This window comes from Telmatherina bonti, assembly GCF_933228915.1.
Source record: "Telmatherina bonti genome assembly, chromosome: 3".
Taxonomy (NCBI): domain Eukaryota; kingdom Metazoa; phylum Chordata; class Actinopteri; order Atheriniformes; family Telmatherinidae; genus Telmatherina; species Telmatherina bonti.
This window is the reverse complement of record NC_136621.1, coordinates 37,489,940-37,515,129: the sequence shown is the minus strand read 5'-3', so window position 1 is coordinate 37,515,129 and position 25,190 is coordinate 37,489,940. Positions and strand designations below refer to the sequence as shown.

Here is a 25,190-nt window from a genome sequence, read left to right as displayed (position 1 = left end):
TATCCAGATCCTGAATGTCTGGACAAGTCAATCCAGGTAACGGAGAGACATCTGGAGTATTTTAATCTCGCTTTGCCTTACAGCGGTTATTTTAGTTAAACCTTTAATTACTGCACTTTTCCTACTTCTTCAGTCTGCTGTTGGGTCAAACCGTGACAGGAGGGCACAAAAAACTGCAACTACAATGATGTTGGACGTTGTTGGTCAGTTAGTCATGTTCTGAACCGCTTAGTCAGGGCCGCAGGAAGCTGCAGTCTATCCCAGCAATCACTGGGCGGGAGGCATGGTACATCCTGGACAGGCCCCCAGTCCATCGGGGCGCGTTTGGAGGTTGCATAAAATGTAAATAAAAACAGAAATCTGTGGTTTTTGCAGATCCTATACATTGAATTGAGTATACAAGATATTAAATGTTCAAACTGATTAATTTACAGGTTATTTTAGTTGCAGGTTTGTGATTTTCCACATTAGCTATGTTTACATGGAGCCAAATATACCGATTTCTGCTGGGATGAAAATGATCCATTTTTACACCTCATTTGGAATGAAACGTGGAAAACCAAAAGCATCGAGTTTCATGGTAGAATCTCCCTTTTTCCGAACTGATCGTGTTATCACGTCGACACTGAATCAGAAAGTTGTCAGGTTGCGTTCTTACATCGGTGCTCTTACTGGACGTAAACCTGCAACGAGTAACGTTTTGGGCAGCCGCAGGATGTTTGTTTTCATTTCATACTCTGCCTCTACGCTTTTTCCTCTTCGTTGTTTGATGAGCATCAAGCTGCTGCTTGAAAATACTTTTAAAAAACGACAACATCGCAGACGATCAGTTTGTAGACCTTTCTATCTGTCATAAATCCCATGACGTAAACATCTTTCTGTGCACGTCAGACAGGACCGTCCTTCCTAAATATCAGCACATGTCCACACCAGATCCGAATAGATCAGTTCCCATGGAAACGGCTGCTCTGAAATCTTAAATCAGGATGATTTCAACTGGAAAAAGTCTGCATGTAAACGTGGCTAGTGTGCTGGATCTCTCAGCGGCTTCCTGTGGATTCCAGGCTCTGTGCGACTGAGTGAGAAATTAAAGGACATCTCAAACCCTGACATTTAACACGGTCCCTCCTTGATTAATTTGTGGCCTTCTACGATGTGTCAGACATCATAACAGCACGTATAGAAAGTTTAATAACAGTGTGAGCCTCAGCAGGTCATTAACTTTGACCCTGTAATCTCAGCAGCTGAGTTAAAACCTGGACTGTGTGCACACAGACAGATCCACTTTAACTCACATCATCATAAACTCAAGCAAAAAGTAATTAAAAAAATCCACAAGAGACCCCTAAAAAAACAACACAACACACAAATGTAGCAAAGTGACGCCAGCTGTGGTGTTTCCTGCTCCTATCTGCACACACTCTTCTCTCCAACATCTGCTTCAGGACACGGCGTGTGAGTGTGTTTCAGCAGGGAGCCTGTCATTACTTGACTTTAATAACATTATTTTAGGACAATGATTGAGTGTGAAGACCGAAACACACGCATAGACAAGGACGAAGTGTCACTGTCCCTCAGCAGGCCCTCGAAGACGCGCCTCTTCGCTTCTCTTTCAAACTGCAGGGAAAGATTCAAGGACATAGGAGGACGTTTTAATAATCATAACTAAGTGCTCATAAAGAGGAAATTCGCAGCTGGGCTGTGTGTTGAGCCACTGCAGCGACGGTGGATGTGTGATTGGTGAGCGACCCTCCCCCTCAATGGCCAGCAGTGGCTGTTCGCCTGACTATTTGAAGATACAGATGCTTGTTCATTGTCTAGCAGAGAGCGTGTGGCGTTTTCATATGCAGTCCATAGAGTCTTATATGATGTCGGGGTGTGTGTGGTGGGCGTAGGAGGTCACGGACCTTTTCCTTAGTCATCGCTTGGTCTCTGAACTTTACCTCGACCTCGACCGGTCTTTGTCTGCTCGTGTTGGGATATGAAACATTCTCCAGAGGAAAAATGCAGAACGATCAGCGACAACAGCAGAAGATCCTGAGTTTTTCTTGTTTTTGTTTTTTTTAAAAAAAAACAATTTTTCTTGCATTAGTTTTAAATTCTGCAACAGTAATAATTTTTGTACAATAAACATCAAGTTTTGATACAAAAACTCTTTTTAGTGAAGTCATGACTGTGCATAGATTCTGCAAAGACACATTAAAGCACAACTAAAGTACTTCTTTATCCTGATATGATATCTATATTTACAGATAAAAAAGGGAATTCAGGTGGAAGTTATTGAATGAAAACAGCACATTGAGTTTCCAGTAAATAAACAAAAATTATCTTTATGATCATGGGACACATGGCGTTAACAACAAATTGAATAAAAAGTGTGATGGATTGTTATTTTATAGCACTAAAACCATGTGGGACACCGTCCAATCTTGCGTGATTCACAAATGCTACAGACTCCTCGTGGTCCTTTCTGTCATTTCCACTCATGTCGGAGGAACATTTATGTGAAAGGCGGCCAATTTGTGCCAGACTGATGAAGCTATTAATGCTGCAGGGTTAGATCCACCACATAGAAGGTCCAGATATCAGAAAACGTCTGCTTAATGTTCAAAAATGCAAATTCAGAAGAATTTTTAGTCTTTTTACTGCTAATTATATAAAAAACACAAAGTCTGTCCCAAAGCCAGACACAACAGCCAAAACAACTAGAGCATGCATCCTGTCTTCTTCTGCTGGTCGATATCTAATTAAAACAGCAGACTGTGTGCGTGTGTGTGTGCGAGTGTGTGTGTGTGTGTGTGTGTGTGTGCATAAATAAATGGGTGTGATTTATGGTCTGTTTCCTTGTCATTTCACAGCGAGGTTAAAGCTATCGGTCACCGTGGCTGGTGTCCCCGGGGTGTTTGTTAGTGACCCTTGCACACACTCACACACCGACAGGCGCAGAGAAACAGAGAAATGTCATGAATATTAACACCTCAACCGTCTCCAATTATCACAGCATTATCTCTGTGTCTCCCGCTGCAGCGACACACCTGCCGCACGGCGTCCCGTTTGCATCCTCAGGCTGTTGGGGAAGAAAAGCCACGCAGGAGCTGATTACTTTATTAGTTTTACGGACTCTATATGGATCACACACACACACACAGAGGGATGAATGCTGCGCCTGCTCCAGCGCCGGAGGTTTGCAGGGAGGTGAGAGAGGAGCGGTGACATTTAGTTAAAAACTGCTTTCGCTTTTTCCTTTTGTAGCTCTCGGCTCCGTTTCTTTTATTCCATCTTCCTCGTCCTCAGGCTCTCCTCGTACAAATGTCTACCTCGCTGCCTCCTACTCTCCACTTCCTATTTCATTATTACGCAGTGTGTGTGTGTGTGTGTGTTTCTCTGAACTCCATTTGACTCACTTTGCTCTGACCTATTGTAAATGAATCTGGGGGGATGCAGAGGCTTTGATGGAGCATTGACAACCCCCTCCATCCCACCACGTCTGGTGGGAAGACAGAGACACCAAGCCATCTGTCCTGAAATCACCACACACACACACACACACACACACACTTATGCACACATTTCCTGTTGACTTATATCCACAGTAACACTGGATGTCTCCTGATGGGTTAGGTAAATTCATAAAAACACAGAAGCAGATGGAACAACGGCAGAGGCAAAACTCCATCGTGTGTTTGCTTTTTGTCTCGCGAGATGGGGGGATGAAGGGATGAAGGGATGGAGGGATGGAGCAGACGCCCACCTGCCAGCACACCACACACGTAGACTAGTCCGATCCTCAGGGCACCGTGGACCATTTCTAAAGGGACTCCCACCAGCAGCTGCATGGCCATGTTCAGGCTCAGATGTTCAATCCTGTAACACACAAACACACAACCAGCGTCAGCACCACCCTTCAGATTCAAAGTGACATTTAGGAGCAAATGTTCTGCAAAGTAAACAAACAAAACTGTTTATGGTTTATTAGATTCACAGGAAGGAAGATAAAGTCATTTTATCCTGTTAAAACAAGAAGAAAACAAAAACAAAACAAAAAAACCGTGATGATATGGCCAAGTATGCCTGTATGGCTGAGTATTATGGAGATTGGCATATTGATATTTTGGAATCAATACATGGATATCTGTCCAAATTATTGGATTGTGTACTTCTAAAATAATGTAATACATCAATGCTAATACATTTATATTTCTTTCACATTAACAGATTTTTAGGGGAAAAAAAGCTATCTGCAGATAGTTTTCCCAGTGTATTTTATGTCTTCTGTGTCACATGATTAAGAATAAGACTATATATATATATATATATATATATATATATATATATATATATATATATATATATGTATATGTGTGTGTGTGTGTGTGTGTAAACTATATAAAAGATGGTTAGAACTCATTAACGTACTTTTAAAATCCTTACAAATTATTTTTAAATAAATCCATTATTTAACTAAAAATTAAATATGAAATATTTTTAATTACATGAAGAGATGCTGATGATGATGATGATGATGATGACGATAAGATCAGTGACAATAATACTTTTTATTATTTTATTATTGTAATGCAGCTTATTAAGCTCTATTTTCATTCAAATTGAGAAAGGTTATTACATTTATGTGAATTCTTCATGTAATTATATGAAAATATTTCATATCTAATTTTTAATTAAATAATTGAAATATTTTAAAATAATATTGTACATTTAAGTTTTAATTAAAAAAAAAGTTTTATTTTATACAGTGTCTTATACTTTAAATAATTTAATTACATTGAGTTTAATGTTATGCTAATGCCTAAACAGCAGCTATTTGTGCTTTATTTCTCCTTTTGGTTGTTTCATTTGTTTGGTTTTATTTCCACATATTGTGAAACCTCGTGACTCTGTTTGCCATAAATTGCCCTTCTGGTTTGTACTGAACTGAATTGAAGGGAATTAATTAGAGTACATGAAGTATAGATATGTTTATCCAGTCACTGACATGTGAACAGAAACATAAATAAAAGAAAAACTGCTGTAAGCAAGAGATGCTGGAACATTAAATCCCATCCACACTCTCCCAGTCTGCCCTTCATGGCCAGAAAGTCCTCCCAGCCAAAGTCCAGTCAGCAGCTCTGACACATCTGTGTATCACAGCAGAAACATGGAAAGCAGCAAGTTAATCCCTTCTGGCTTCATCAGCCTCTCCGAGTCGCTTTAACCGCTCTCTGTTTGCAGTGTCTGAATTATTCTGTCATCTCAGTTTCAGCAAATATAAAAGGGGACGTCAGAAACCAGCAGAGACTCTTTCAGATGTTCCCCCACCACCAATCCACCCTTCTGTTGTCTGACACACTCAGCCAGTGTTTTCCTGACAGCGTGTTCGGAACAAACATCCCAGAAATAAACAGAAACAGCTCCGCCGGCAGAGACGGAATAAAACAAAAACAAATTTAGTTTGAGAGAATCCAACCTCCCCCACCACAATGCTGGCACAGAGGATCGTTACAGCGATCAGACGGACAATGGGACATATTGATTAGCCGGGAGATGCCTGTCCAGCGGCACAAGGACGGCCCCGCTCTGGACAACACTGACTATCTATTTCTATACTGCTAATGGTGCAGCGAGGAATGGGGTTGCACTGTCAGGCAGATCTGCAGATGCCCATGAGAGGTCCTATTGTGTTCAGATGAGGATGGTCTTTCAGGAACTCAACAAAAGCACCGTTTATTCCTAACTTTACAGTTACTTCAGCTTACTGGCAGACAAATGTGTGCAGCTGCTCCTGCAGACATTTGACAAATGGCAATAATTAGTAGTGTCTTACATTATAAGCTGAGTTCTGATCATTTTCACTGAAGAAATCAGAACTGGACAAAAGCAGGATCCAACTAAAGCTCTAAAGTTAGGAGGATGGAAAGTCTGCATGGTGCTCTGCTGAAGGGGGGTAAAATAACTGTTTTAGTGGAGAGAATGGGAAAGATCAGTGCAGCTGAGCTGTTGATGGGATTACATGCTCTGTGGATCAGTGTGAGATGCAGAGTGTGTGTGTGAGCGAGTCGGCTGAATTAAAATATGGAAACAGTGGAATTCAAGTCACTTCTGATGTGAGCAATATGCAGCAAAGTACTCTGAGTCCTGGTGGATAAGTGGACCAGGGACTGCACAGGACATGACTTTTGGACTCCGGTCTGCATCAGGGTTCACTTTAAGTGATCATATAATTATTGCAAATAAAGAAACAAAACACAGCCACAAACCTGCATGCTGTGCAGCGTTTAGTTCGTGAGGAAGCTACAGATGATGACAACTAGCTACAGTCGCTTCACGGTGAATGTGTGGAACGCGACGGTAGAAATTTCATTGTGTCAACTTTAAACTAAACAGCAGTCATTGTTTCTTTTTGTCAACAAAACAAAAATAAGACATTTATTTATAACCACCAGCTTGGTGCAGACTTAGAGGTGAAGCAGGCAACCTGGAATCAACAAGAAAACAGCTGCTAGACTGAAGAATGCAGAGAACCGACCATGTCAAAATAAAATAACATAAAATAAATCAAATGAAATAAATTGAAATCAAATTAAATTTAAAAAATTAAATTAAATTAAATTAAATTAAATTAAATTAAATTAAATTAAATTAAAATAGAAGTGTGCAACAGGAAACATTTTTTAGTGAATGGAGTAGATTTCACATCATCGTTAAGTTTAATCCAGTTTACAACAAAGCACTTTTACAGAGAAGATCCAGTTCAATCCAGACATCAGGAGGAGGAGAAGAGGAAAAAGAAAAAGAAGACGGAGTAGAAGAAGGAGAAGAAGAACTAGAAAAGCACTCGAAGAGTGCAAACCTCCACCAAGGCCTTTAAAAAGTTCCTGGATCCAAACGGTGATCTGGATCAGCACCAAAATTAAATCAGTACTTTCTTTTCACATTTTGAACAACTCCTGAAAATTACATGGAACTCCGTCCATAACTTTTTAAGTTATCTTGAACACAGACAGACAAACAGATAAATGCTGGGTAAAACACAACCTCCTTGGCCGATGTAATGAGGAGAAGAAGAAAGAAGAAGAAAAAGAAAAAGGAGTAGAAAGAAAGAAGAAGAAGAATGACTTTTTTAGTCCTGGTTGGGAAAGTTAAGCTTTGCCTAATCCTAGATTTACCAGAGAGCAGTGGGCCGACATGTTTCTCCTCCCGGGATCTTCTGGTTCCTGATGTGCCAATTCATTTGAATTAAATCTAAGTAAATTACATTTAATTAATAATAAATCCTTTATATTATCTGCATTGTAGCACAAAAATAAATCTAAATAACTTTTTTTGAGTAACATAAAAACAAAATAAAACAAATTCCCTGATGCATTCCGTTCGGCTTTCATAAAGCTTTCCACGACTTTCCGTCTTTTCAACCTCCGGGTTCGCCTCAGTCGCCATTTTATCATTTCTCTGCTCTTTTGCATGACTGTATTTCCTATCGGGCTAATTAAACCTGGACTGAACTGATACTAACACACTCACTTCTCACAGGAGAGCCATACGATGTACAGCAGACTTTATTCATTAAATTATAAATTATATTAAAGGCTTTAAATGATCCCGGCAGCAGAATTATCATTTATACACATTACAGCAATAATCCGAAACTAATCTCTTCCTGGAGAGCATGATACAGCAGGTATCCCCAAAGATTATTAACTAAACCTTAGCCCATAATTTAGTCTTTACTGAATCCATTTTATTTTATCATTTGTTTTTTATTAGTATCACAAAAACATTTCTATATATCACAAATACATTTATATGTATTTTTGTTCATGGAATTAGTTTGAGCAAAGCTTAAATAAATTTAATTTCCTGTAAACTAAAGAAGTCTGGGATCAGTAGAAACACCAGCCAGCTGTTCAAACACACCCACCCATTCATTAAGATGAAGAAGAGTCCTGAGCTTTGGCAACAACGTTACTTAGTGCCTGCAATGTGCACAGTTGTCATTATTTTCATGCAGTTGTGCTACAAACACACACACAACCAATACGTTCATGTAATATAAAATGTGTCGCAGCCCTATGCAGGGTCCAAAAGTCTGTGTGTTGCAACTTCAGCGTGGCACGACACACTTAAATCAATCCAACAGACAGATTTAATCTTACCCAGTGTGCATGAAGATGTAGCTGAAGTACCTCCAGGCCTGCGCTCGTAGTTGGGGGTGATAAGGTAAGGGGCTCTTTAAAAAGGAAGGGCTGGACACCTGCAGGACCAGTCGATCCAGTTGGAGTCCATAATACATGAACACCGCTACCTGACAGAGCACAAAGCAAACATCCAGTGACTTAAAGAAGCAATGGTTTCGTGTTCACATAAACAAATGGGCTGAAATACAGATTTATTACTTTTGTAATGAGATCAAAGTTAACCATAACCTTTAAATTAAACTTTTGTTGAAGGTAAAGTTACTTAAACTTATGAATATATTCAATTATTCTAGGAGCAGGTATTATTTGTTACATGCAGGTAAAGATGAATTCAATGGGATCCAGTCTAACAAACATTTGCAGAAAGAACTATAACAGAATCTGATCTAATGCTCAGCAATAAAACAGTAAATATTCATTTAGTTTAACTTATTTATATAATACCAGGAGAATCATGTTTATTTTTACTGTATAAACTTTGTTTTCTTTCTGTTGCTGACTCATCTCTTTTCTGATAATATACAAGGTCAGTTAAACACATAAAAATCAATAATTATTGCAACAGTTTACACTGCATTTGTTTTTATACAGATTATTTATATATAACATTTTAAATTGGAGTTTTATATTTATGACTTACATAGCTTTTATTTTTATTTATTTAATTAGTAATTTTTGTGACACTATAGCTGCTATAAGAGATTAATTTTGTTGTATTCCTGTAACAATGACAATAAAACTTCTATTCTTTGAATTATCTTTACCAAAGAAGTTGTGTTTTTGCCCACATTTATCTGTCTGTCTGTTTGCTTGTCACGCAAAAACTACTGGGTCTATTTTTATTGATTGATTCATTTTTTAAAGGGGTCTTGGGACATAGACTGGATATAAAAACATGGACGGAGTCTCCATGATGTCACATGTTGGCTTCTGAAGAGCTGAAGTGAAGCTCGGTGGGCAGTTTTCGCCGTCTCCATCTTGGCAACGTCACACTTGTCGTCACTCCAAGAAAATACAAAAAGGGACAAAGAGGTGGAGCTGAGAGGGGGGGTTGTGAGTGTGAGGGTTGATGATTGACCCTTATCAAACTCCAAGCTGCCTGTAGCTAAGAGCTAAATGAGCTAACCAGTTGGTAGACGTAGGCGGGCTAAAGTTAAAGCGTGCTAGCCGGTTAAAAACTGATGTTGCGCTACATTGTGCCTTCTTGCTGCACCTGTCAATCAAAAGGACACACCCCCAATTATGCCAAATTTCTAAATTAAAAAACATTTAAATGGATTAGTTATTTACAGTGTTTACATCTGCATTTTAATGCATTTTTTATTCCTGTTTGACTTTACTCCTGTGTTTTTCTTTGACTTGTTCTCTAACGCCACTAAGATTAAAAAATTGCAAATTATTTGGAGAAAAAGGCCATAAAACACAAACTTCTCTCATTCTTACAGGAAATTTACCTCAGCTATGGTGATAGCCAGGATGAACCAGGGAGGGGGGCAGTATGTGTAACTGTCAAAGTACCACTTGCGGTCGACCTCCCGGGGCAGCGTCTCATAGGCGACATGGCGGACAAACCGCTGGGACAGTCCCAAGTCCACCTCATCCCTGAGACTGCAGCCTTTTAGTTGCCTGCTGCCCTGCAGGATGGCCCTCCGGAAGCTGTTGGAGCGTTTGTTGCTCATCTGGAAAATGAGAGGCAAGAAGTAAAGAGGGATCAAGATGCGGTTGGGTGTGTTGGGAGCTCTAGTGTGTACTCCCACTGGCCCTGTCTTCATTTTACTTTCCAGCATATTGATATTGACAGCTCAGAATTTCAGCATACACTCTGAAAATAGACCACACACACTCAGATGTCCAGCACACAAACACCCTCCTCGCTGTGGGAATGAAATGCCTGCATCATCACCCAGCAACCAGCATACTTGTCTACACGTCTCTCCCTCTATAATCAAATCAATCCCCTTTCATGTCTACTGTACAACGATTCTGCTTTGGCAACAACTTTACAGGTTCGCATTCAGAACCAAACAGTGAGGAATTTACCTACCTACCGACAAAATATTAAAAATAAAAAGACAAAAGGATTCTGCATGTTATTTTTCAGAGTGTGGCATTTAGCCCCAAGAACAATGCTTTACAATAAATGTTAAGCAAATTCCACAAGGTGGATGGATACATTTCTCCAGCATCAACCAGCAGCTGTAATTTGGACATTGTTGGACAGATGAAGAGTCAAACTACACAAAACTTGTTGGTAAATGGATCAAACTGGTCAAACATAAGCTTTTGGACAACAAAGCTATCATAATTATATAGACAGTGTTTCTAAAAGTGGGTCAGGATATAAAAAATTCTGGTTTTACTGTTCGAAAATTTGACTTATAGCTGGTAAGTTATCTGAAAAAGTCATTTAGAGTCAGTATTCTGATGCTACGTTATATGAAAAACAGAGGCGGCAATATAGATCTAATCCATTATTATTATTATTATTATTATTATTATTATTATTATTATGAGAACATAATATAGAAAAAAACCTTTTATTTGCCTTTGAGTTTTTTTTCAAATGAAAACTAGAAATGGCAAATGTATTGTATCGACACCAGATGCAGGGATCAATGGTGTGACATAAAATTGGCACATCATTAAACAGAAGACAAGGAAATGTTGGGAAATAATGTGGAAATATTATGTTTCTTTTAGTTTAACTCTGGTTTTGAACAAGTGAACGAGGACAATTACAACAATAATGATGGACTTAAACCCTACGCATGATCACACACCTTTACAAACTCCACACAGGATAAATGGGATCTATAGTCTGTAGATAGGGGGAATTCTGATACCATCCTTATTGGCTGGTGAAGACAAAAGTCATTGTTTAGCCTTAGTTATGATTCTCCACTGTCAACATCATCACTTTGAGAAGATGTACATAAGACAGAAAAAAAACCCAACAACGGCAGAAACTAAATGTAGGGACTTTTTATGGTGAATCTGCTGCATATTTTTCACAAATCCACACGCTACAGTTTATTATGAATTTGCATGAAAGCTGTTCATTGTGAGAGGCAAAATGAGAATTACAAGTAGATGTTGTAGTTGTTTGTGTGGCAGTCCAGTTATTTTTTATGATCGGGACATGAGGTTATGCTTGTCCATATTAAATCAAACTTTGCTTCGGCTTAATCTTCCCCATGGTGGTGATACTGCAACCGCAGAAAGCTCAGATGCTTCACTTTGCAGATATTATCTAAAGTTTGTTAATATATTTTAAGATATGCCTGAGTATTTGTGTTAAGAGTATAACACAAAATGGAGAGAACTGAAAAACCTACTAATTGAAATCATCTGGAAATCATGGGAGTGTAATAAAGCTTTGCATATCTTGTACAAAAAAAACCCCTACAAAGCCCAAGGAGACATCAAATTAAACTTTATATAGTACTTTTCATGCAGGATTGCAGCACAAAGTGCTTTGCGTTTTAATAAAAAAAAAACAAAAATGTGTTTGCATCTTAAAAATAGAAGTACCGGTATTTACGCATCAAAGTTTATCCCAAAAAAAAAAAAAAGGAAAAAAAGTACAAAAAGTAGCCTACTCTGTTGCACAGACGCTGACTAAATGGACAAAGAGCACCAACCATTAAACCTAACGTATCCTGGCACCAGTGGAAGAAATCCATCCACACCAAGAGACTACAGAGATTTTTACCACTGGAACCACCCAGACTGACCATGTATACACCATAACCATAAGGCCGCAGTGCAGGGTCCCAACCACCCAGACAAGGACAGTAACTATGGCAACATCTCCCTAGTCAGAGCAAAGGCAGCTCATGATGTGGAAGACCCCCATGACAAAAACAATGGATTTAAAAAAAAAAACAGAAAAGAGAAAAATGAAACAAACATGTATAAAAAAATATGTATAAAAAGTTGATAATAAAAGCAGAATTCTAGAAGCTCCTGAACATAAACGCAGCAGTTAGACAATACACAATCGAATAAGTAAGTAAATAAACAGAAAAATGTACTTGCTAAGTTGAAAAATTGATTAGTTTCAAAGAAATAAAAATGAGTTATAAGCTAAACCAAAAAGATATGTCCTGGGCCTCTTTTTAAAAACACCAACAGTATCTGTTGCCCTGAGGCCCTCAGGCAGGGCCCATAATGATGAAAAGAAGCCCTTTCATTGGTTTTGGTCCAGATATTGGGAACAATCAAGAGGTACCCTGGTGCCAGAGGACCTCAGGGTTCATAATTTAAAAGCAGGTCAGATAAATAAGAAGACCTAAGACGCTTAAACCCCCCATGACTAATATTTGTTATAATATTTATTCATTCATTCATTATCCTAACCACTTAGTCCGATCAAGAGTCGCGGGAAGCTGGAGCCTATCCCAGCAGTCTTTGGGCGAAGGGCACGGTACACCCTGGACAGCTCACCAGTCCATCGCAGGGCCCATTGTTTTAATAATCTTTAGGATATTTTTATTTTTATTTATCTATTTTTTTACTTTTTTTTTTTTATCTTCGTCCAGCACTTTGATCAACTGTGGTTGTTGTAAAGTGCTTTATAAATAAAATTTGATTGATTTGATTGATTAAAAGATTTATAAATGACATATTTGATACAGTTTCTGAAATGTTTTGCATCACTGTATGGTAAAAACTTTACTCAAAATCTTGATGAACACAATCTGATGCTTGTTTTCAGCACCCCAAATAAATACAATGAAGCAGAAGACTTATTACACAGTAATAAATGGTAAATATCACCAAAACGTAGTTGATTGTTACGTTTAATTAAAGGCCAAAATAAAGATCTCATAATACTACAAATTTTTTCGTGGGTTGGGCCTTAAGGGTTAAAAGACAAGAGGATGGGAGACATGTAATATCAGAAGCTCAATAAAGCTGAATTATAGCTCTTTAATGGCCGTTTTTGGACGGACACTGGTAAAGCCTTAATAACAGGCCCAGAAAAACTGTGGGAAAATGATTACAGGTTACCATGGTCACTTCTTGACTGCACAACAAGGCCGTGCACACACAGACCTCCCCCTGACAGCCTCGCTCTGTAAAGACAGTCAATTCTTCTAGTAAAGTGACTGCAATTCCTCTTGTCGTTGTACCAAACAAAAGAAAGAATGGCGTTCTGTTTGTTGACCCACTGCCAAGATGAGAAGGAAAAGGCAGAGAGAGAAGAGACGAAGGAGACAAATGGGTGCTCGACCACCAGGGGACAATTTCATCGTTTGATCAATAGAAAAGACAACGACAGAAGAAAGTCAAGCTCGAGAGACAGGCAGAGAGAGAAACAGAAAAAGAAAGAGTCAGAAACTACAGAGGAAAGAAGAGGGGGAAGACAGACGCAAAAGAGCATTTTATTAGCTTAATCAAAGGAATGAGATGCTGCTGGTGCCTTAATCACTGCTCAGCCTTGTTACTAACTGGCAATCTGTCCACGGAGTCGCCTGTGATTGGTTGAGAGTCTGATTATGTGTCAAGGATTACATCACTCTATAATTGGTATGAAAAATGAAACTGGCACTAGATGGACTTCAGTTGTGATTACTGAAATGAAAAGAAGCGATAGAATGATGGGTTATTGGTCCTTTGTAATGATGCAATAACTATATGCGTCACTTTCAGCTTGTGTTGACTCAGATCTGCCACATAGATGATTTATAATGCTCCCAACAGTATTCATCAAATACGTGTAAATTAAAAAAAAAAAACATTGGTAGGACCGTTTTAGTTGCTGCAATAAAATTCAAGACTTTGCAAAGTTGTATTCAGTCTAAGTGAAGTCTGATAATGTATTTAGTGGATCGAAACAGTCCGAGTTGTCCACTCATACGAGGTTCATTCACTAAGTCTGACATGGTCAGGCAGATGTAATTTTCAAATTTAAAATAAATAAAAAATAAATTACAACAAACACATTTCTACATATATGAAATTTAGTCATTAATTCATTTTCTCAGCCATTTAGTTCAATTAAGGGTTGTGGCAAAGCTGGAGCCTATCCCAGCAATCATTGGGGGTAGAAGCAGGCGGCAGCCTCTGGAAGTTAAAGTGAAGTCTGTGCAGAAGTGACAGAAATTGCAATTCCCCCTCCATCCACTAGGGGCTTCAAATCAGAGCAAATCCCTATAGACTCCCATGTTAAAAAGCCCAACTTTACTGCAGAAATAAACATGTTTACAGCCTGACACAAAAAACATTTTAGGTTTAACAGGTCAGGTTTACCTTCATGACAACCGTGGGGGGAGTGAATTTTTTTTCGAACACCTCAGTTGAGAAGTAATTTCATATCAAAATTCGGCATATTTAGGGGCGTGTCCTTTTGATTGACAGGTATGCTATCTCTCGCTTTAAGAAGAAGGAATGTAGAACAACCAGTTTTCAGTCAGTTGCCAGCTTAGCTTTAGCCCGCTTACCTCCGATAGCTGGTTAGCTACCGTGAACTCCAGGTAGGGGGGCTCTGTCCCTCCACAGTATAGTCTATGTGGAGAAGCCGGTACACCCTGGACAGGTCGCCAGTCAACTTTATCAACTTTCTATCAACTTTGATAGATTTAAAAAAAAAAAAAAAAAAAAAGAAGAAAAAATGTTTGAATTAACCAGACTGAAACTTGAAATTCAACACTTTCCCATTAAATCTAATGTAAAGGTGTGTCCAAACTTTCGACTGGTACACACACAAAGGAAAACATGACCAGATCAGCTCCCTTCAACTTCCTGCCAATCACAGACCTCATATGAAACATGTGACTGACTCAGAGATTCCAACATGTTCAGAACGGTAGCGCTTTGGGTACCCAAATGGTGACTAGCGGCCCTGGTTCAGGTCACTTCCTAGACTCTCCATTGTAATACCTCAAGTTCCTATGTCCTGGGTTTGGGTTCTTCCTCGTCATCTTCTTGTTCATGGCACATGACACATGAAACCAGGCAAAAAAAGCAGCCACACCTAAATTACTGTATTGCTAAAATTTAGCACTAGTGCTACATTAGCAATCTTGCATAATTTCTCTTTAGAAAATCCCACTAGCCAATAGCGACAAGCCTCATATGTAGTGAAGGTTCGGACAGGAATCGGACACAAAAAAATGGCATCGGAAAAGAATAATGGCAACATTTTTAGATACCACAGTCAGCTGACATGCTAGAAAACCAGTTCCTGCAGGACTCCTGTTCACTGCTTGGTTTAGAAATGCTACAGAATATGTTTGACTGGCTCCCACTAAGCATCAGAACATCATGGAAAAATTCCTTAAATCAAATAACACAACATTTGAGGCAAAAAGGCTTAAAAACAAGTTGAAGAACAGCTGATTCGCATTGTTATGGTGCAATACTCTGGTGTCAGTTCACCGTCTGTATTTGTTTGCTCGACTCATCGCCATGACAAAGAGGCATAATTACATCAGCCCTGATCTTTTATTACCATGTAATTTTCCTGCCAACAGAATCTGTCAGTCTTGGCTCGCACAGTAGTGCTGATTTATTTACGGCATAATACAGCAAACACAGGCATGATATGGTTCCACACTGAAAACTGTTTCACTCCTCGGATTATATTCACTATCAGTGTTCTCTGAAGAAACACATCCAAAACAATGCAGTTCCATGTGTTGTTTAGTTTACTGTTGATCCTGACCAATAGATGGAAAAAAGTTACTGCAAACAAAAACTACAAACATTTACCAACAAATGCCATCCTAACATGATATGAAAGAGGATATGATAGATTTTCCAGCTGTGTAAGTGATGAGAATTGTGTGTTTTATCCCCTCTAGGAGAAAAACTGAGTGTCATTAAAGTGTCTGTAGATACTTTGGGAAATATGCTGCTACTGTGGGCAAGTTTCTGCCCTGGCCAGGCATAAGAAAGACAACCTCTCACCATGATGTATGAGACGGAGTTAAATAAAAGATGATTTATAGATGTAATGAAAAAAAGCAAAAATACAAAAAACAAATCACTTAGATGAGCAAAAAACGAACAAAAAAGCTTAAAGAGAGTGAAATATAGTGGCGAAGGTAAAGAGTCCGAGGATGGAGATGAGGGAGAGTGAGCAGTGATATAAATGCCAACAGTGACGCAGCAGCGAGAAGGCAATTACTGACAATCACGCTGATGGAAGAGCTGCAGTGCAAAGGAGAGATGCCGCGCCAAATAAACCCCTTGCTGTTTGTCTCTGTCTGTTCTGGCCTCTTCCTTTTCCTCTGTTACCCTCTGTTATCCTTCCCTACTTCTCTCCCTCCTGGCAAAAAGACTCCAGTGCGAACAGTCTAAAGCCCTGAAGTGACCCACATGCACAGAAAAGACATGTCACATAGAGTAATCTCTGTTTACAGAGCTAAATGTAGAAGCTGCATGTTACTGTGTGCTTCTCAGTGTTGATGCTGCTGCACAATCTGAGCCGACATAGTTATGATTTTCTCCTCCAGTGTAAAACTGTGACCCTTGCCTAATATCGTTGGCATAAGATCCTTTTAAAAAAACATCAGAAATGTATCTGATATCTATGCATTCCAGTCGTCTTGTAGTACCTGAGAGTAGGTGCCGTCATTATCGGGTTTAACAGAAACCCCGCCGCATCAACTTAGAAAAAAACAGATGTTTCCATAACGGCCAATTTGTGACCATCTAGAATAATGCCAAACGCTAAACTCACGAAACAAACTGTAAGGCTCTGCACCATGAGAATAACAGATCAATAAACCACACACACATTTCACAAACATTCCTACCTTAATAGCGAGCTTATCAGTAAAAAATCAGAGCTTTTCACTCTAAACGCTTATAATTAAATGCATTCAATGGTGGTAAAGTGCACAGCCATCTTTAAATCTGGAAGCTTAGGGTCTGTTACAAGTTTACCATTAGACTGAACACGGTCACTTCATGATTTCTGGCAAAAATTTCCTCTGAAAACGACCTACGGAGACAACTGGAGCACAAACTAAGAACCACATATGAAAGTGGTCTTGGTTTAAAAAAAAATCTGGTCAGCCGGACAAACGGCGGCTTATGTGCTAAACACCATTTAATGACAACGTCTGCAAATCACAGTAGTAGTTTTTCAAAATTTTACACATATCCCTTCTTTTTGGAAGAACTGCAGCTAGTCATTTTATTATATCAGATTTGTCAGCAAAACATTTTATTAAAACACATTTTAGGGGGAAATAATCAAATCTTAGAGCCATTAAGATGTAAATGTTGATGATTGACATTATTTATAATGTTACGGAACAATTTTTTTTATGTTAACAACTGAAATAATATTGACAGATCACAAAAAGATGGGCTTGGAAAAGTGGAAATAAACTGCCAGGAGACATTATGCATAGGATGGCTGAATGAGAAATCCAACCAGCAACCTCTACATTGAAGCGCCACTGCATAAGTTTACAACCTTAAAACTCGTTTTTTATTACGCTGACATTCTTTATGCGCATTCCCTATAATTGTGCACCGACTTTTACTGGCTGAGGAGAGCTCAGAGAAGAGACAGGATGTAATACGGATCCTGAATAGGGTCAATTTTCAAAAATCTATTAAAGTTCAATAGGGTTGTTTTAAGATACAGCAGATGGACGCACTTTGGTTTCCTATCAAGATGAAGTAGAATATTTGGAAAATGACTAATAATAGAAAATGTATTTCATGTTTCCATTTGAGAAAAGACAGAAACATCTGGCTACTGTAAACCAGAGGACCATCAAACTAGTGATGTCAGAGCTTCATCCCAACATGGAAAATCACATCTCTGTCAGAACATACACAGTACCAGTTAAAGCTTACATTTAATGTGACAAAATGGCCAAAAGATTGACTTATTTAGTTTGTTTCAGAGTTAAAACCAGGGTTTTACACACTTCAGTAGACATACAAAGTCCCATCTCATTTTACTGACCACAAGCGTGCTGGAACAGGCTCACCCTTCTTTTCCTTCTTTAAATTAGTTTTACAGAAGTCCTTTATAGAAAATAACATAAAGATGCTTCATTAATAAGTTCATAATCCCATCAGAACTCATCAGAACTGAAATTTTAGGTGATTTAACCATCCTCAGGTTGGAATTCTGCATCTTTCTGAAGCTTGCTGGGATACGCTATCTAGCAACAGGCTCCAGCTTCCCTGCAACCCTCAACTGGACTAAACAGTTCAGAAAATGAATGAATGAGCTCTGAAGAACACGTCAACAATGTAGATCTGAGAAGTGGCACATCCAACCAGGAACTTTCCTACTGAAGGACGACCCTCTCGACTGCAGGTCCTCATGTCGAAGGGATCGGAAGATTCAAATAATTTGCATTTTAACTTTATAAGATTTAAATCAGTCCCAGCCATGAACAGCCCTTTTTTTCCCTCGGTCCGAATCTTTTGTTGTCGCTTCTGTGAATTCATTAAACTCTGAGGGTGGACACAATAGGGACTTAGTGGAAAAAAAAAAAAGATTATGTACACCATGATGCCCACACCCGTCCCTCTCTGTCCCACTTCCACCAGCACACCATGACCCACTGGCGCTCACGTGACTCGAACTGGAAGACGCCACAAGAAGCCTTTTTGACATTTTTTCCCAGCTTCCTCCAGGCCTCATTCCTCGCCCACTGTATCAGACAATGACCAGCTTTGAACACGAAGAGAGAAGGGAGGGGGGGGCAGAGAGGCATACTCACACAACATTTTCCCTACAGTCTGGACAGAAATGCACCGCCTGCCCACCCACTCGCTCAGCCACCCAGTAGGTATTGTTTACCACCGAGCGACTCCTACTCCAAAGCCACTCCACACCGCCCCAGCTCCAGCTTCCCATGAGAAGCAGCACGGAGACGGAGGATGAAAGAAACCGAGAAGACCAGGAGGCAACAAGCACAGATGGAGGGGCTTGAGGGAGACTCTGGACGATTAGCAGTTTGAAGGTGAAACTGAAAGTGGAGCAAGGTGAGACATGCGGTACCATAAGGGAGCTTGTAGTCTGGCTCTATGGACTGGGTGTAAAAGGAAAATAAGCCTAAAACAAAGAGTCTCACCTCTCTGTTTAAAGTTCAGGGTCAATAACCTCATCTTGTACAAACCATAAAGTTTCAGGTAGAGAAGTTCTTGGCTTTACGGAACGTGCATTTTGCATAAAACCAAGTTAATATTCTTGTTTGTTTACAAGAAAATGAGGAAAAAGCAGCAAAAAAAAAAAAACAGATCTCACCAGGTTAACAAAGTCCTGGTAGCAGATCTTCCCGTCAGCGTTGCCATCAGCGAGAGCCAGAAGGACTTCCAGTTTGTGGGGGTCGAGCTCAGAGCCGTGGGTGGCCAGCAAGTCCCTGAACCTCTCTGTGCTGATGAAGCCGGAATTCTCTGGATCGTACTGTAAATGAACACAGAGGACATAATCTTTATACAATACTGTAAACATAACACGCATTTTTATATCTTTTCTTCATGCAGCAAAAAGAAAAAGAAACAGAAAGTTCAAGAGCTGCCAGGTTCACCCACAAGGCCAAGAGCTCATCAACAAAAGCTCAACTTTCATTTGAGCGTCTTGTAAAAAAGATTCAGTGGCTTTGAAAAGACATTCAAACTTACCTGTGAAACACACACACACACACACACACACACACACACACACACACACACACACACACACACACACACACACACACACACACACACACTCACCTGATAACCTGACACCTGAGTGGGAGAAGGAGCTCCTTTTTCTCCATAAAAGTGATCTACGTCTCATCGTTCTTTTGTGTGTTTAACAGCACCATACTTCAACTCTCAAGTGGAAGTTTACAGCAGAGACGCCACATAAACACAAACATGAACTATGTCCCTGAAAAAAGCGGACTTTTACAAAAGACTTGAGGGTTGCTGAAGTGTGAAGCAGAAAAAACTTTGCTGGTAATTCTGTCTGGATGCAGACAGACCACTGCAACAGGAGGCGAGTGTGGATGTATTAGGGGTGGGAAAATCGAGTCAAAAAAATAAAAAATCTGGACTTTTTGCTTCATAATTTTGAAATTGATTTTTGTTTTGTTAATAAAAAAACAAAAAAAAACAACAACTATTTAAAAAAATTTAAATAATACATCTTTTTTTAAAAAATTTTTTTAAAATTTTTATAGTTTTTATTGATCTTCTTATTTCTCTTCTTGGGTATTTTAGCAGCAGAATGATGATCTGACTACTGTGTTGTTTTTTGCTAATTGAAATCAAGAATTTGACAAGCAAAAAAAACATTTTATACATTTTTTGTTGTTGGTTTTAATCTACAAAAATCAGCGATATTAAAGAATTGTAAGAATCACAATTTAAATCAAACATACACCCAAAAAAATTGGAATTGAATTGGGACAAAAGAATATGGTTACAGCCCTATTATGTATACATAACTCGCTCTCATTCCATCTGTGTATTTGCAGTCATGAGTGTGTGTGTGTGCGTGTGCAGTTATGCAGAAAAATGTGCTAATAAGGCGATATTAGCCGGCTGCCATTTTCCAACATACTTTAGTGTTTCTGTGAGAGTGTTTGCCTCACGGCGGGGTTAGCAGGAGCTGAGTTGAGCAGGGACAGCAGCAGTAAATAGCTCAGCACTGCAAGCATCTCATTGCTCCATTAAGTGTATTAATAGTTTCAAAGAAGCACTGAATGGCGTGGGATGACTTGTCAAATATGCAAAGTTCTCCAAGAGAACTTGTGTTGTAGGAACTGTTTCAAATCGCCAGTGTCAGTATCCTGAGGCAGGAGCAGCTTGGCAGCAACAGAGAACTGAGGAAGCGAGTTCATCAAGAAGATGCAGCATGACAGAAATATGATTTCCAGTTTATACTAAAGTTCTGAAAATGTATATGATCATAACCAGTTGGGAGAATCTCACTTTAACACTGTTACTGCTTTACAGCTGTTCACACATTTGCACTTAAATTTAACGTCTTCTTTCAGCTTAGAGTGACAGATGAGGAAGATGTCTTTCAGTCAGTGCATTGTCCTTCTGCTTTATTAATGCAAAATATGTTAATGTTACACAACTAAACAGACTGCAGGCTTTTAGTTTTAACTTGGGGCTTATTTTACTGTATATTTACTGTATATTTGTAGTTTTTGCATCCACCTGCAGCAGCACCTGCAAAAACCAAAAGCCCTTGAATGTCAAAAACACAAAATGTAGACAGACGCCTGGGAAGCAGGTTGCAGATATTTTCTTCTTTTCGATTCTCTTTCTGTCCCTCTTCTGTCCTCTCCGGTCCGGTCCAGCAGTACAAACTTTGTAATACAATAAATGATGCAAAATAAATAGAAAATAGAATTAAAACCCAGAATATCAAGGCTGATATTGATGCTTCCCTTGGCAAAGTAAATTAGCCCAGCACAACTCAGCATCCAGAAAATCCATTTTGCCTGCTTAGATGCTGGACAAGACATAAATAAATAAATAAAGTTGGAGCCATTTCTCCTTCGGGGCAGGAACAGAGAAAGAGTGCTTCAGCTGTACTAAGACTCCATCGGTGTTCCACAGTTTTACTGTTTTTATTTGTTAACTAAAAGATAACTGTTGCGAAGCAGTCAGAGGAGATCAAACTACTGGGCACCCCCATTGCCCCCGTGTTGTTGTGGTTGGAGCTCAAACATGGTGGAGATCTGCCTGCTATTGCAGCTCACAGTGAACAGCATGTCTCCACACCAACTATCACAACTAAGCCAATTTTGCAAGTTGTTGCATGTGTTGAACTTGATATTACTGAGACAAAAAGTCTAATTAAATGCTAACAATATTAAAACCCCCACCATGATGGTTCCAACTACTTTCTCACTGAAAAGGGCTGTTTTTAAGGGGAAATTTGTCTCCTTTTAGGAGAATATTAAGAATGTGAGGATTTTTTTTCTCCACTTGCTGTTCACATATAGACTATACAAGTGGGAATTTTCTCCTGGAGCTGCGCTCTCACAGTGGGAAATGTAAGAAAGGATAAAGCTGAGGAGATGTGCAGAGCGCCTAATAGGGAGGGCATGACGCAAAAGCTACCACACAGAAATCATTGTGTCCTGTTTGCTAACACAAACCAGCCAACATGTCAGTAAGTCAGTGCATTTAGTCGTGTAGACATGCAGCATGTTGTACACGACTTACTGAAGCTCAAACTTAGCCCCAGAATGAGGAAGAAAATGGATTTAAGTGACATTGAAGGTGACATAGTTGTTAGTTTGATTATTTCAGAAAGTCCAGATCTACTGGGATTTTCACACAAAACCATCTCTACGGTTGACATATGATGGTCTGATGAAGAGAAATACCAAATGAGAGTCAGTTGTCTGGACCGAAAAACAGAAAACTGAGGCTACGATTCACAGACTCAGCAAAATTAGACAATGGAAAATTAGAAAAATCTCCATTTTAGCTGCTACATTTAGATGGTTGGGTCAGAATTTACCATGTGACCAAGCTCAAATCATCTCCGACATGACAGTAGGTTCAGTGTACTCCATCCACCTCCACAGTCGCCTGATCTCAGTCCAACAGAGCAGCTTTGGGATGGATCGTCTGGTCATGGACGATGTGTGACAATGTGATTCATGTCAATATGGAGCAAAACATCTGAGGAATGTTTCCAACACCTTGTTGAATCTGCAACACCAAGAACGGGAGTCCAACCCATTAAGTAGACAGCCTTTGTTTATCAACATGGAGACAGTCTCCAGCTGTAGTTCAGCTCCATCCCACCACATTCAGCCCAACAGTAAGAGAAATGTAAGGATTCACAAACTCATTTAAATCGCACGAGGAAAGTCTTTTAGTTGTGCAGTAAAAATAACTTTTCAACTAACAAAAACAACAACTGGTCTAAGAACGAAGGCGAGAAGGTTCCAGCCTAACTGGAGTTGTGTTTGTCTTGCAGAGCAACATTCACACAACATTTTCATTAACTTGGATGTGTGTATTTCTGTGTCACAAACACATTTAAAGCATTAAATCTAAACAACAACAGCGAAGGAACCAACCTTTTCTTGCAGCAGATCAACTAGTTTCTGTCGAGGACATTTTGTCATGATGAAGTCACACCAGCCGAAGTCTCCCTCCGTCAGTCAGAGTGCCTCCCTGCCAGACTGCACAACCTGATTTCAAACCAGGACTAAAGGATTACAGTTCAGTCCAAGATCCTCACCATACACCTCCCCCATCTCTCACCCGCTTCCAAAATACCCCAATCAGCCCTCCGGTCACCCTCCTCGCTCCACCCCGCAACACAACACCCCCGCACCCTACATTCACCCCTCTCTCTCCCTTTGCTTTTCCTCTGCAGAGTAAACACACAAACTTTCTCATTAGCAGAACAGACAGTTCAGTAAACGTGCTTGTTATCGCCCGCCACATCACTGACAGGTGCAGGCAGCCATACATTAGTTTCCCTCGCGCACGCGAGCGCTTCCCTCACTCCGCCGGCTTCATAGCTGAGTGAACACCCTCTGAAGTCAGCAGGCTGGCTGCCTGGGAGAAGATGCAGAGGGTCACACACTCAACAATGGGCCTCTGATGGTAATTTCATGCCGTGTTTAGCTAGTCGCTTCACTCCAATAAGTGATCATTTCCCTCTGATGCAGATCCACTCTGGGAAGGACACTGCAAGATGAAAGAACTCTCTAACTAGTCTGAAATGTGAGATTGGTACATTGAATTTCAACTACATGAGGAATCTTCTCATTTCAGAGGTTTACATAGATATTTTTTTTTATCATGAAATGGTCACAGTATGTTTAGTTACACAGATAGAAAACATATTAACATGAAAAATATCTCAAATCCATTAATTGAACTCTGCGCTCTACTATTGACTTAGTTTATATTCACATTATTTCTCATTCTGCACATTTTAATGACTTTACTGGGTCCTGAATTATCATCTAACACATATTTGGACAAATTTAGAGCTCAACTCCTGACTATGTTGTTGTCTTTTCTCCATAAATCCTGTTATGCAAACAGCAAAGGGGGTGTGATTCAAATCCCTCAGCTTGAAATAAGCACACACTCACATCCACACACAGATAAATCCTGAAGCAGACATAATGCCAAAAAATATTCACAATCAGTGATATTAAGGGCTTCTTAGCAGTTCAGTGTGAAGGAGAAAACAGAAGAGGGAGGGGAGTGGGGAGTGAAGGATTGAGGGTGTAATGAGGGGGTGCAGATTAGACACAATGCAAGGCTTTTTGTCTTCAGCCTCATTTTCATAAAGCTGAATATTAAGAAAGAGGAGGGGATGCAGCTCATGAGGGTCAGGGAGTTTTTCTCAGAGTTCACATTTGCATAGAGAGCCTGGAGAAATGCAGCAGCCCAGGCAAACAGTGGAAAATCTGCTCAACATAACTTATAGATGATGAAATGTAGCCTCATATCGAGTGGCTGAGCCAACCAACCAACACAACAGTCGTCCTCTCCTCTGTGATCCAGGGTGTCACTGCAGAATGCTGATTACATTAACCCATAACAAGGAAAAAAGCTTGGTCCACGTTAGACCAGTCTGACCAGTTGGATTTCAGTGAGCTCGACTGATCACGGACAACTAGGAAACTAATTTTACCATGCAATTAATTGTCTTAGAAATTATTGCGATAAACGATAATATTGCCTTAAATAATTATTGTTGTCATTTTGAGACCATTTTCAACTAAAATAATAATAATGCCATAATAAGATGTTGCATATCTTCTATAAGTCTGTTGTGGAGAGTGCAGTCAGCTTTGCAGCATCTGCTGGGGTAGTAGCATCAGAACCAGAGACTTGAAGAGAATCAACAAACTGATCCAGAAAGCTGCTTCTGTGCTTGGAGTAACTCTGGAGCCGCTGGAGCTGATTGTCCAAAGAAGAATGCTGCACAAGCTGATGAAGATGATGGAGGATTGTTCACACCCTCTCCACAACACAGTGATGAAACAACAAAGTGTGTTCAGTGAGAGGCTTCTTCAGGTCCGA

At 39.6% G+C, this 25,190-nt stretch overlaps 1 protein-coding gene across 2 annotated transcripts in view; it reads right to left on the bottom strand.

The window, feature by feature from the left end:
• The window catches only part of rhbdl3 (rhomboid, veinlet-like 3), a 74,907-nt gene that overhangs the window by 9,003 nt on the left and 40,714 nt on the right, over window positions 1-25,190 (bottom strand). For both annotated transcript variants that reach the window (XM_079264645.1, XM_079264646.1), the window contains 4 exons: window positions 19,423-19,581; window positions 9,647-9,871; window positions 8,151-8,299; window positions 3,752-3,864 (listed from right to left, as the gene is read on the bottom strand). In XM_079264645.1, coding sequence (XP_079120771.1) covers window positions 3,752-3,864; window positions 8,151-8,299; window positions 9,647-9,871; window positions 19,423-19,581 — 646 coding nt within the window. The remainder of the gene's footprint in view (window positions 1-3,751; window positions 3,865-8,150; window positions 8,300-9,646; window positions 9,872-19,422; window positions 19,582-25,190) is intronic.